At 49.1% G+C, this 14529-nt stretch overlaps 1 protein-coding gene across 1 annotated transcript; it reads left to right on the top strand.

Annotated features, from left to right (window-relative positions):
• On the top strand, window positions 1-14529 carry BLVRB (biliverdin reductase B). Its single transcript, XM_081108526.1, has 5 exons — window positions 1-329; window positions 8151-8315; window positions 8452-8541; window positions 9841-9969; window positions 14246-14529. The coding sequence occupies exons 1-5, from the start codon at window positions 251-253 to the stop codon at window positions 14401-14403; spliced, it is 621 nt and encodes a 206-aa protein (XP_080964652.1). The 5' UTR covers window positions 1-250; the 3' UTR covers window positions 14404-14529.

The raw sequence follows: 14529 nt of genomic DNA, 5'->3' as shown, positions 1-14529 counted from the left end.
GCGGGCGGAGGGGCAGTGCGGGCGGCGGGCGGAGCGCAGCCGGCTCGGCCCCGCCCACTCTGGCTGGAGGGGCGGCCCGTTGGCCCCGCCCCTTGGCCCGAGCGGGGAGCCGGGGCGGGCGGAGGCGTGGTCCTCGGGGCCGTAGCGCCCGCCCCTCCCTCTGGAGAAGGGCGCAGAGGGCGGCCCGGCAGCCGGTCAGTTCCCGCGCGTTCCGAGGCTCCGCAGACTCCCGCCCGCACGACCTCGCAGCATGTCGGTAAAGAAGATTGCCATCTTCGGCGCCACCGGCAGGACCGGGCTCACCACGCTGGCGCAGGCGGTGCAAGCAGGCATGAGCTGGGGCGGGCGGGCGGGCGATGTCTCGGGGTGCACGGGCAGAGCGCTAGGAAGGGACATCGTGGGTCTGGCCGAGGTTGGGGCGGGCCACCAGTGCCTTGGGGTGTGAGAACCCAGAGGGCACCGTGTTAGAATGGGGGGCGCTGGGGGATCCAGTTTCATGCGTTCAAGGAGTAGGAATGGGCCCTGGGAGGCTGGGGACGCGGGACAAGTTTGAATGCAGGCGCTTATGACTTGTGCTGTTACGGAGGTGGCGGTGGCGGTGAGCACACCCAGAGAGGGCTTACTAAGCCTGGCCACGCTTGCCTCCCACACCTCCCTCTCTTCACACTGTTAAATCCTCACAGCACTAAATGCGGGGTGGGATCTAGTATCGCCTTACCTCACAGATTAGAAAACAGGCCAGGAGAGTGTCTTGCCCAATGTCATACAGCTGGAGAGTGACAGTGCTGGGATTTGAACCCAGCCCATGCCCATAACCACCAAAAGCCCACTGGTTCTTGGCTTGGACACCAAGACTGGAGGTTGGAAAGTCTGGGGGGCAGGTGTGGGTTGCTGAGACCATCTAGTGGAGAGAGGGTCACAGAAACATGGGTGAAGACTTGGGGACCCCAAAAAGTCAGGGAGGCTGAATATTTAGAGTGGCCACAGGAAAGGGCATAGTTGGGCAGCCTTCTGCTCCCACTGTCCAGACGTCACCAACACCCAGCTGGGCCTGAGACTTCCAGATATAGAGCCCCACCCTTGCGGGTCTTGGTGACTCTGAAGATACTGACTATCTGGGTGTCCCAAAAGGGTGGAGGCCACCAGGATCCCATTCTCTGCTGTCTCCTAGTCCAGCCCTCCTTGGCCCACTGCTCTCCCCCCTAGTTTGGATCTTGACTTGTGGGAGGGGAGAGACAAATTTGCTGATAAACAATTGTGGGGGAGGAAGTAAGAGGAGAAGTAAAGAAGTGCTGAGTCAATAGGGAAAAATAATTAAAGTGGGGGAGGGTAGAAGTGCTGAGTCACCCAGAGGATTTGGTTCCCATGTTACTACCTTTTCCTTAATCCTGAATTCCACTGAAGTCTGCTCATCCACCCTGCTGGTCACCATTAGAACAGCAGAATCGTGGGGAATTGGGAGGTGGGGCTTGGGAGGCCTTGCCTTCTCATGGAGGCTCTGACAAGACCCTGCACAGCTCAGAGCCTTGCTGTTGAATGAACTCGGTTTTTATTAACCCAGTGATTCTATGGGGCTGAGCTCTTAACAGGCCTGGACTCTGGTGCTAGCCTGCCCACATTCGAACCCCAACTCTGCCACTTACCCACCTGTATGGTCAAATGCCTTGTCCCACCTAGGTATTCGTTAAGTGGGGATGAAACTAGTAGCATTTGCCCTGGGGTCTTGTGATGATTAAATAATATAATATGTGGTAAGTGCCTACAACAGGGGTGGGCAAACTTTTTGACTCGAGGGCCACAATGGGTTCTTAAACTGGACCGGAGGGCCAGAACAAAAGCATGGATGGAGTGTTTGTGTGAACTAATATAAATTCAAAGTAAACATCATTACATATAAGGGTATGGTCTTTTTTTTTTAGTTTTATTCATTTCAAACGGGCCGGATCCGGCCCGCGGGCCGTAGTTTGCCCACGGCTGGCCTAGAACCATGTCCAGCACATAGTTGGTGCTCAATAAGCATTCCTTAACTGAATGAACTTAGATCATGGCTGTGTGATCCTGGCCCAGTTACCTAAAATTGCCTCCGTTTCCCTATCCTCAAAAAACATTATAATAATACCTACCTTGTAAGGTTGTTGCAATCTGGTGCTTTTCAAACTGTGGGTCATAGTGAGTTCTACATATATGCAGTTGGTTACAACAGTATCTGAATGTATCACATGTTAAATATTGGTTTTATGGGTTTGTATATACAGGATTAGGCTGTGAAATATATTTTGTATTGAGGTTTGAGATTAAAAAAAAAAGCTTAAAAGGGGTATTATCTCTGAAACTTATTCTCAACTAGTTAGGAAAACACTATATATATGTTATGTACACTAAATATATTTATATACACATATATATAATTATGATAAGTATATTGTATATACATATATGCACACAGACATAGAGAAGGGTAAAGTAAAAGCAATATGAAAATCTAGGTCTTGCAGCTTTTGTATAGGTCTGACTTTATTTCAAAATAAAAAAAAAACAGAAAACTAAAGAGGTTTTTTTAAAAAAGGTTGGGAAATATCTTACAAATGCTCTTATCTTTGTAAAGGGTAAAATCTGTGAATTCTAAACTCATACTGTTTGGTATGGTAGCCACTAACCTATATTTAAATTTACTGGTAAATGTTGGTTGTGTTAAAAATGTTGGGAGGAAAACCCACATTTATCTGTGGAAAGAGCTTAGCACAGCACTTCTCAAACGTCACTAATCACCAATAATGTAGCATTGATGGGCACCCTCGTGCTGAGATCATGTGTCAAAGTTCTCACTGTCTGTGAGACCTTGTTCTTCCCCCCAAAATACCCACAGTTTACCCGGATCTGTCCTAACCAATCCCGTGGCAGTTAAGCAATGCCCACCTTGGCACGCAAAGGCCCTTGCTCCTCCCAGATGCATGTGAGGGCAGCACAGGTTTTGTGTCCTTCCCTTATGACAGGTGGTCACATGGGATGGGGACACTGGGGATTGTGGTCTTCACTTTCTTTTCTTTAAAAAAATGTATTCATTTTCCAGTTACAGTCGACATATAATATTAGTTTCAGGTATACAGCATGGTGAGTAGACATTCCTGTACCTTACGGAGTTGATGATCTTCACTTTCTAGAGAAGACTAAACGGGGTTTCCGGAGATTCCTCAGCCAGTAAGTGGCAGAACTAGAGCTTGAACCCCGGTCTTTGGGGCAGCAAAGCCTGTGCTTTTGTGTTTATAAAAAGTCAGGGAGGTGGTGGCAAATATGGCACAGTCTGTGGACCCATAGGACCCTTGGTTTACTCCAGGTCAGCATAAGTAGGGCCGTGAAAGAGGAAGCACACGGGCTGGTGGGGCCTGTGGAGAGAGGGTGAAGGGTGTTCCAGGCGGAGGGGACAGCGCTTGCAAAGGCCAGGAGGCAGCATCATGGGTTTGAGGAACTGAAAGACATGCAGTAGTTGAAGAGGACAGTGGCCCTAGCACAGGGTGGAGAGGAAGACAGGCCAGATCCTGAGGGGGCCTTAAAGGCAGCCATGATGACTTTATCTGAGGGCCCGGGTATCACAGGAGTGATATGAGCGGGGGCGGGGCGGGGGCACTTCTGTGGAAGGCTCTATCTGGCTGCCATGTGGAATATGGATTGGAGAAGGCGTGACAGGGGTCAGGAGAGCCTGGGAGGGTTACACCAGGCCAGGAAATAACATTGTGAGATGATAAACAGCCATTGTAAGGGGAAAAAAGGCATAGTAACAGCCAGCACCCATATAGCACTCATTCCTATGCCAGGCACTCTCCTCAACTTTTTATTTGTTTTAGTTTTGCATTTTTTTAAAATTTATCTTTATAGTTGAAAGTATTACAGATGTCCCCTTCCCCCCACAATTTACCCCTTCTAGCTCGCCCCCCGCCCCCAGGCCTTGTTTGTGTCCATGGGTTAAGCATATATGCATATAAGTTCTTTGGTTAATCTCTTCTCATCCGCCTACCTCCACCTTCCCTCTGAGACTCGATAGTCTGTTCCATGTTTCTATGTCTCTGGATCTATTTTGTTCATCAGTTTATTTTGTTCTTTATGAATGAGATTATGTGATTTTTAAAAAATATGTTTTTATTGATTTTAGAGAGGAAGGGAGAGGGATAGAGAGATAGAAGCATTGATTGGCTGCTTCCTGCATGTTGCCTACTGGAGATCGGGCCCAAAACCCAACCATATGCCCTGACCCAGAATTGAACTGGTAACCTCTTGGTTCATGGGTCCATGCTCAACCACTGAGCCACACCAGCTGGCATAGTTTTAGTTTTGTATTTTTATTAAGATACAATTCACACACCATACAATTCACCCCTTTAAAATATACAGTTCAGTCCAGCTGGCATGGCCCAGTGGTTGAGCGTCGACTAGGAGGTCATGGTTCGATTCCCGGTCAGGACACATGCCCAGGTTGCAGGCTCAATCCCCAGTGTGGGGCATGCAGGAGGCAGCCAATCATTGATTCTCTTTCATCACTGATGTTTGTTTCTGTCTCTCTCTCCCTCTCCTTTTATCTCTGAAATCAGTAAAAATATATTTTAAAAATGTTTTTGTTTAGAGCCAGAGGAAGGGAGAGGGAGAGAGAGAAACACTGATCTGCTGTATCCTGCACATCCCCCACTGGGGATGCAGCCTGAAACCCAGACACATACCCTGACTAGGAATCAGCCTGCGACTTCTCTCAGTGCATGGGATGAAGCCCAGCCACTAGGTCACAACGGCCAGGACCTAGGAATTCTTTCATACGTATATTCTAATACAAGTCCCTTACCTGAGATACAATTTGCAAACTTTTCTCCCATGTTGTGTGTTGTCTTTTTACTTTCTGGCTGGTGTCCTTAGAAGCACATAAATATTTAATTTTGATGATGTATCTATTTTTTCTTTTGTTGCTTGTGCTTTTGGTGTTGTAGCTAGGGGTCTAATCCAAAGTCACAAAGATTAATGCCTATGTTTCTTCTAAGTGTTTTACAGTTTTAGCTCTTACATTTAGGTCTTCAATCGTTTTAAGTTAATTTTCATATATGGTATGAGGTAGGAATCCCAACTTCGTTCTTTTATATGTGGGCATCCAGTTGTCCTAGCACCATTTGTTGAAAAGACTGTTCTTTCCCCATTGAATGGTCTTGCACCTTTGTCAAAAATCAACTGTCTACATTGAGCTTTTAGTTCTATTTTTTTAACCTCTAAGCAATAGTGCTTTATTGATGAAATGTTCGTTTCAATGGGTACACAATGGCTGTGTAAATATTATTTAACCCTACAACAAATCTATAATGTAGACTATCATTTGTGTCACTTTACAAATGAAGGACCTAAGGCTCAAGGAGGCCGAGTGAATTGCCCAATGTCATTCAGCTAGCTAGTGGTAAGGCTGGAATTCAGGCCGAGGGTTACTTTGAGAACTAAATATGTAAGAGAGTTAATATTTGTAAGACACTTGGCACCTGGCACATAGTGAGTGCTCTATACATATTATTTATCATTATCATTATCATTGTCCAGAGTGTAAATCTCCCACTGTTTGTTTTTGAAATGATGATGACAGATATCAAAAGAAATGGAACAAATTCATAGTTTTTCCTCTTCCTTTATTATTTTTAGAGTAAGAGATTAATCCTCTGATAGGTGATGACCAATGAGGTTTCTTTGTTAGTATCATTATGAACTCACAGATTTCTATATATTTGATGTGTTTCTATTGAGTTCATGGCCCCATCATTTAAGCACTGCCTTCCCAGCGGGCAGGGCATACTCCAGGCTCATCTTGCCCATCCCCAGCCCACCAGCCATTTCTCAAGGAACTTCAGTTCAGTTTTCAGGAGAATGATATATAGAGGCTGACTCAGGCTGCTATAAGAAAATTGGGTGACTTAAACAACATACATGCATTTCTCATAGTTCTGGAGCCTGGGAAGTCCAAGATCAAGGTACCAACAGATGTGGTTTCTGGTGAGAACCTTCTTCCAGGCTTGCAGATGTCTTTCTTATGTGATGGAGAGAGAGCTCTGGTTTATCTTCCTCTCCCTCTAAAGACACTAATCCCATCATGGGGCCCACACTCATGACCTCATCTAAACCTAACTTATCTCTAAACACCATCACTTTGGGGGTTAGGGCTTCAACATGTGAATTTTGGGGGGACATATCAGTCCATAACAGAGCCCACCATTAATCATTTTATTTTTTTACTAGAGGCCTGGTGCATGAAATTCGTGCACAGCTAGGGTCCCTAGGCCTGGCCGGCAATCAGGGCTGATTGGGACCTTCCTTCATTCCACACTTCCCCCTGGTAGTCAGCACGTGTCATAGCAAGCAATCAAACTCCTGGTCTCCCCGTTAAACTCCCCAGGTGACAATTTGCATATTAGCCTTTTATAGTGATACTAGAGGCCCGGTGCACAAAAATTTGTGCACTCGGGGGGGGGGGGGGGACATCCCTCAGCCTGGCCTGTGCCCTCTTGCAGTCTGGGATTCCTCGGAGGATGTCCACCTGCAGGCTTAGTCCCGCTCCCCAGGGGAGCGGGCCTAAGATGGCAGTCAGACATCCCTCTGGCAGCCCGGGAGCCCTCGGGTGATGTCCACTTGCCAGTGGGGAGCAGGCCTAAGCTGCAGTCAGACATCCTTAGTGCTGCTGAGGAGGCGGGAGAGGCTCCCACCACCACCACTGTGCTGGCAGCCGTCAGCCTGGCTTGTGGCTGAGCAGAGCTCCCCCTGTGGGAGCTCACTGACCACCAGGGGGCAGCTCCTGCATTGAGAGTCTGCCCCCTGGTGGTCAGTGTGTGTCATAGTGACCAGTCATTCCCAGTCCTTCTGCTGTTAGGGTTAATTTGCATATTATCCTTTTATTATATAGGATAGAGGCCTGGTGCACGGGTGGGGGCCAGCTGGTTTGCCCTGAAGGGTGTCCTGGATAAGGGTGGGGTCCCGCTGGGGTGCCTGGCCAGCCCGGGTGAGGGGCTGAGGGCCGTTTTCAGGTTGGCCATACCTCTTCAGCATGGAGATTCCCACTGGGGTGCCTGGCCAGCATTGGTGAGGGGCTGATGGCTTTTTGCAGGCTGGCCAAGCCCCCCAGTGTGGACCTTCACCCCATGGGGGTGTAGCCAGCCTGGGTGAGGGGCTGAGGGTTGTTTTCAGGCTGCCCACAGTCCCTTCAGGGTGGGGATCCCCGCTGGGGTGCCTGGCCAGCCTGGGTGAGGGGCTGAGGGCTGTTTTTAGGCTGGCCACGGCTGGGAGCTGGAAGCAGGTATCTGGGATTTATTTATCTTCTATAATTGAAATTTTGTAGCCTTGAGCAGAGCTCAGGCCCGGCAGGGCAGGCGGGAAGCTTGGCTTCCTCCATTGCCGGGGGCAACCCAAGCCTCCTGCTCGCTCCAGCTCTGTGACTGCCGCCATCTTATTTGGGTTAATTTGCATATTTGCTCCTGATTGGCTGGTGGGCGTGGCTTGTGGATGTAGCCGAGGTACACAATTTGCATGTTTCTCTTTTATTAGATTAGATAGATATCACCATTTGCAATACACTCAAACACAAAACATCCTTTGTCATTGTTTTAAAAAAGGATAATTATGTTGTGAACTTTAAAATGGGTTTGTATGTGGGGAAGGGAGACACAAGTTATCAAAAATTCTTTTGGGAAGCATACCAAGGCAATGTTCAAAATCTTTAATGACCACTAAGGCAGGGCCTGGCCCTGCAGAAATAAGGCCTGGGGGATCAATCCCAGCACTGGGCACCCTTTGGGCAACTCATGTCTTCCTCTGTGCCTCAGTTTCTTCCAGGACTATGGATGCCAGTGTGATGCCAGTCATTAACTCTTCAGTTGCCAGAGGGTGGAGAAGGCTGGGGGGGCTCAGGGAGGCCGTTGGAGGCATCAGTGCAGGTTATTTATGAACCGGCATGAAGGAATGGCCCAATTTTAACAACTACCTCAATATCAACTGCCGGTATGCCAGCAAAAATGTTTGGCGGCCCCTGCCTCAGAACAGGGGACCAGAAGGATGCATTGGAGGGTTCATGGTATCCTCCAGGAGCCCAGGAGTGCCAGCCCGAGAGCCTACTGACCTGCTTCTCTGCCCTTCTTTGCCCACAGGTTATGAGGTGACAGTGCTGGTGCGGGACTCCTCCAGGTTGCCCTCGGAGGGGCCCCAGCCAGCCCACGTGGTAGTGGGCGATGTTCGGCAGGCAGCTGACGTGGACAAGACTGTGGCTGGGCAGGACGCTGTCATCGTGCTGTTGGGCACCGGCAATGACCTCAGTACTCGGCCCCCCCTCTGCCCACGGCCCCCGCCTGCACCTCGGCCCCCAGCACCACCCCCACCCCCTGCCCCACCTCTGCCACCCCCACCACCGCCGCCACCCACCAGTGACAGCCACTCTCTGTCCCCTCTAAGGTCCTACCACAGTGATGTCCGAGGGTGCCCAGAACATTGTGGCGGCCATGAAGGCCCATGGTGTGGACAAGGTCGTGGCCTGCACCTCGGGTGGGTGGTGGGGTCACAGGGATGGGGCTGAAGGGGGGGGGGAGTAAATGGCAGCCCGAAGGCCTTTGCAAGGTGGCATTGGAGCCATCCCAAGTTACTGTGCATTTATTGAGCACCAGTTGTGTGCCTGAACCTTGCTGCGAGATGCCAGGGACATAGTGGTGACCAAAACAGCCCTGGGCCTTACACTCACGTATCTCACAGATGACAGGGAAGTGGTAAACAGAGCAGTCATCAAACAGTGACAGGCCCCAACTGTCAAGGTCGCGACTGGGGGTGGGGGGGCAGCCAAAGCAGAGAAGTCAGACCCAGGATGGGGGCCCAGGCAGAAAGGTCAAGTCCAGGATAGCGGGGAGCCCAGAGGAGGCACCTAACACAGTCTGAGGTGAGGTTAAGGAGGATTCTAGGGGAAGTGACAGAGCTGTGGATACACAGACCACATCTCTACCTTCATAGAGCTCTCCATTTATGGGGAGATGGGCATTAAAAAAGCAGTTGCCCCAAAGAATCCAAACTGAAGGCTGCAGGGTACGTAACAGGAGCAGTTAATGCTAACAGGTAATTTTTATTGAGCACTTGTGTGCCAGGCACCATGTGCATGCCTTAGAGATGAATGCCACTTCATCCTCACCAAACTCTTCTGAGTGCCCTCGTGGTGGCACATAGCAGGTGCTCAGTAAGCAGAGGCTGTTGTCTCCCTTGTAGCTAAGGGAGTGGAGGCCCATGGCTTACCCAAGTTCACACAGCCTGTGGCTGCAGAGCTGGCGTGTGAGACCTGGCTGCCTTGTCTCCACCAGCCACTTTCCTCACCCCAGTGCCTCCCAGAAAGGGAAGTGACGTGAGGGAGGGCTGCATGGTAAGACAGCGGGACTCTGGGCGGAGGGATCACCCGGTTGTGAAGGCTATGAGGCCGGAGTGTGGCTTCAGCAGAGCTAGTGAAGGGGAGAGTGGTGAGGTCAGAGGGCTGACGGGGCCTGTGAGCCCTGTTGGGCATTTGCATTTACCCTGAGTGAGATGGAGCCAGGGATGAGCTCCAACCCCTCCGGGCGTTCACAGGCCCCTTCTGGCTGCATTCGGGGAACAGATTGTGAGGGCAGAGGCAGGGAGGACAGCAGACAGAAGCAGGTGGGGTGGGAAGCGGTCAGCTCTTATGTGGCCTATGAGAGAGACATTTTGAGCCTGCAGCAACTGGAAGGCAGCGGTGAGCCCCTGTGGGATTTTGTCCTGACACAAAACTGGCAGGCTGCGGGCCTGGCCAGGCTGTCCTGCCTTAGCTGACCCTACCCTGTGTCCTCCCAGCCTTCCTGCTATGGGACCCAGCCAAGGTGCCCCCACGACTACAGGATGTGACCGATGACCACATCCGGATGCACAAGGTGCTGCAGGATTCGGGTCTGAAGTACGTGGCCGTGATGCCGCCCCACATAGGTGAGTGGGGCCAGGACCCAGCAGCAACGCCGCCACCAGCCTGCCCCCTCCTGCCCTCTGGGGACATCTACCAGGCCTTGCCTGGCTCGCCTAAAATTGCCAACCTTCCCCTCCACACTTCCTGTCCTCTTTCCTGCTTGTTTTATCCTCCTTTCTAACACATTTTTCGGTTATCTCTGTTGAACAAACCATTCTCGTTTATTATGACTCAGTACCCAGAGCTGACTAGGCTCAGGGAGGCTCGCACCTGAGGTTGCTCAGTTGCAGGAAAGCTTCCTCCCAGACACGCTGGTGGTTGATGCAACCCGTATGCAGCCTCCCCTAAAGTCAGCTCTCAGTGCTGCTCCCGCCACATCGTTTATTGGAAGCAAGTTCCTAGGACAGGCCCAGATTCAAAGGAAGGGGGCTTGTATTCACTACAGGCCATCATTTCTTATTTATTGTGTGTCTCCCTCACTAGGGTGTCCACTGTTTGGAGGAACGGATCTTGTCTTGGTTAGATCACAGCTGTGTTCCTAGTGCCTAGATCAGGACCTGGCATATAGTAGACGCTCAGTCAACATTTGTTGGGGGAACTAATACAGGGGAACCTCCTCTCATGATGGTGTTGTGGAGGGAACCAGTAAGCTGCACCTGTGCCCTCTTTCCCCTACCGGGTCTGGAGTTCACACTGAGAGACAGAGCCAGACACGGGGAGAGAGCCGTTACGGACACCTCTGGCACTTGAACTGTGGCCCTGGCCACCGTGACGAGCACTGGCAATAGAGCCTCTCCTCTCACGAGGCTTACATTTCTAGTGGGGGAGATAAAACCCCGCAGGGGGTCACAGCTGCCTTCCAGTTGCTTTAGGCTCAAAATGTCTCTCTCAGGCCACATAAGAGCTGGCTATTCCTGGCGGGCAGTGCTACAGTGGGGGAAGAAACAAACACAGTGAAGGGAGTAGTAATGGTGGCCGTTTAGGAAGCGGAGGCTCTCTAAGGAGGTGGCTTCATGCACTGAGAGAGAGAGGACTGGGATAAGGGAACAGCAATGAGAAGACCCAAAGGCCTGACCTGGAGGAATAGTTCTGCTTCACGCTCTGCTTTCTGGGGCCCCTGACAGGAGTGAGGGATGACAAACCCTAGAGCAGTGGTTCTCAACCTTCCTCATGCCGCGGCCCTTTCATACAGTTCCTCATGGTGTGGTCACCCCCAACCATAAAATTATTTTCGTTGCTACTTCATCACTGTAATGTTGCTACTGTTATGAATCGTCATGTAAATATCTGATATGCAGGATGTGTCTTCATTGTTACAAATTGAACATAATTAAAGCATAGCGATTAATCACAAAAACAATATGTAATTATAGATGTGTTTTCCGATGGTCTTAGGCGACCCCTGTGAAAGGGTTGTTCGACCCCCAAAGGGGTCGCGACCCACAGGTTGAGAACCGCTGCCCTAGAGGGTCAAGTAAGGTTCGGTGTTTAGATTCAATTAAGGGATTGTATCAGGACCCTATAGAGACCAAGGTCCTGAGCTTTGAATCAGCGGAGAAGCTGCCTAGTGGAGAATCTGGGTGAAAACTCCAGCCCTTGACCTCTGAGTCTCAGATTCCTCATCTGTAGACAGGGCTCATATTACTTCTTGACCTGCTAGGTTTAAAGTAAGTACTCAGAGAGATCATGCCTAAAAGTTATTTTAACACAGAGTACTTTTCAAAGTTGACCAATGTCTGCAACTCAAGAAAATTAACATGAACTCTATCATACCATTTAGTATCTATGTCATATTCAAATTTCCCCAATTGTCAAAAAATATCTTCTAAACTCCCCCCACCCCCAAACCAGGGTCCAATTGAGGCTCACTCGTTGTGATTAGTTGCTATGTTCTCTTAAATGTGAAACAGTCCTTCGTATCTTTTTTTTTTTTTTTAATATATTTTTTTTTTATTGATTTTTTACAGAGAAGAAGGGAGAGGGATAGAGAGTCAGAAACATCGATGAGAGAGAAACATCGATCAGCTGCCTCCTGCACGCCCCACACTGGGGATGTGCCCGCAACCAAGGTACATGACCCTGACCGGAATCGAACCTGGGACCCTTGAGTCCGCAGGCTGATGCTCTATCCACTGAGCCAAACCGGTTCGGCGTATCTTTTTTTTTTTTTTTTAATGTTTCTTGTAACATGAACCAGGCCTGGTGTCTTTTTAAATGCCCCATGTTCTGGATTTCTGGTTATGTTCTCACAGATGCAAATTAAACATTTTTGGTAGGAATGCCATGAGGGTAAGGGTGCGTGTTTCTTAGTGCACATGATTCCAGGTTGTCCCTGTACTGGTATGCTGCCTTTGATCCCTAAATTAAGTTGGTCACTGGCAGGTGTTTTGTTGTGTGTTTTTTTAAAAATTATTGACCTGGGCAAACAACCTTTCTCAGAGAGGTGGTCCTGTTTAAAACACATAGCGTTAAAAGTGAGAGCAAACATATACATACCATATACGCCAGGTCCCTTGAAACATCCCTGCAGCGACTGCGTCAAGCAGCAACGGTGGATCGGCTTCCAGCACCCAGACGTTAGTCTCTGACAATCATTTTCTGTAACCCATCCTGGTCTCTAATCTCATCTATAAAATGTGGGTGTTCAAAGTTCCTTCCAACTCATAGTTTTTGATAATATACAATTAGTCAAAATATATATAAGAAGGTAAGAAGTTGAGTTGGTTTATTTTTTATCAATTTTGCATTTATAGTTCCAAATGTTTTATATAGTTGAGAAATACATGAATTAAAATGGCACTGTTTTTTGTTTTTGTTTTTCTCTCTGTCAAATGCACCCGGATTTGTACCTGAACCATCCACAGGCATAGAATGGCAGTTTTATTTTCAATTATTTTAGGATGAGCAGTAAAATGTGAGCTCAGCTTATAACCACTGCATTACAGACTTAGGCAGAATGCTAGTCCTTTACAGTCTCACTATTATCAACACACAAATGCAACAGAAATAAAACCAAAACATCTCTCAGGCAGCGAAAGGAAACATTCACTATAAAGTTTTCAAAAAGGAGCAAGTAGAGAGGCAAAGGAGAGGCACTTAACATGAGGGTGCTGACAGCTGCCGTGAGTCCACATGCATTATCCTGACCTGCTGCAACTCACTGGTGAAGTACAAGTAAGCCATGGCCACGCAGACACACTGCAGGAACACCGTGAAGGTCAGGATCAGCCAGCACCTCAGCCAGGACTGGACTTCTCTGGGGCCATTACTGCAGTCATGGTCTGTCCGCAACAAATCACAAGGGAGCAGTAACCTACTCAGGGTTGCACTAGAAATATACACAGGGTGAGGAAGCCAAGACAGGGTGTAGCTCTTCAGTGAAAACGAACTGAAGCATGCTGGGGCGGCCTGGCTGGCTTGGCTCAGTGGCTGAGCATTTACACATGACCCAGGAGATCACGATTTGATTCCAGATCAGGGCACATGCCGGGTTGTGGGCTCCATCCCCAGTGTGGGGTGTCCAGGAGGCAGACAATTGACAATTCTTTCTCATCATTGATGTTTCTCTCTCTTTCTCTCCCTTTCCCTTCCTCTCTGAAATCAATAAATATATATTTTTAAAAAATTATTATAAAGCAGCCACTAGATGCCCTGTAATTGCCAGGTCATGCCTGTCTGCTGTCTCCATGTCTAAGAAAGACGGAGTTGTACCCCTGGTATCAGGACACTGACTCCATATTCACAAAGTCAGAGAAATGTGTTTTTCCACTGCCTATGAAATACAGTCCCATGCCTGGGACATGTCACTCAGCCCTTCCAGAGGGGTCCAGAGATAGGAAAGCATCCAGATGGAGACACCCAGGGAAAATCTAGCCTTTGCCACTTGAAAGTGACTTTCTCTCTCCAAGATTCAATGTCCCCATTTATAAAGTAGAATTAACAAATAGTTCCTAGCCCATTCTCTGCTGTATTTCTCCCCATCTAACATACTGTGTATTGTACTTTCTTATTAGTTGTCTTTAGCTAGCAAGTGTTTACATGCTGACAGCAGGAATTTCTGTTTTGTCCCTTGCTGGGGACCCAGCACCTGACACATAATAGGTCATCAGAATTTGTCAGATTAATTAAATAAAGGGTATAGATTAGTGCTCTGTGCGTGGGAAGGGTTTCACATAACATGGCTCTTAATACCATTCTGGCTGGGCGCACTGTAGGCCCCCTGGGGCCACCATTGTAGTGATCACATGTTGGGGAACCAAGAAAGAACATCTTTACTTGCCCCTCATCTTTATTTTGCAGGGGACCAGCCACTGACCGGGGCCTACACAGTGACCCTGGATGGAAGAGGACCCTCAAGGGTCATCTCCAAACATGACCTAGGCCACTTCATGTTGCGCTGCCTCACCACCAACGAGTATGATGGGCACAGAACCTACCCTTCCCACCAGTATGACTAGGGCTCTGTCCCTGTCCAGAGGACAGCATCCTGGAGAATGTGGAACCAAGGAAGGCAGCAATAAAGCTTGAGCCAAGAGCTTCAGATTATGCTAGAAGTTCCAACTCTGGCTTTGGGTATCTCAGGG

Source organism: Myotis nattereri (assembly GCF_964212035.1).
Source record: "Myotis nattereri genome assembly, chromosome: 15".
NCBI lineage: Eukaryota > Metazoa > Chordata > Mammalia > Chiroptera > Vespertilionidae > Myotis > Myotis nattereri.
This window is presented reverse-complemented; position numbering and strand designations above follow the sequence as displayed.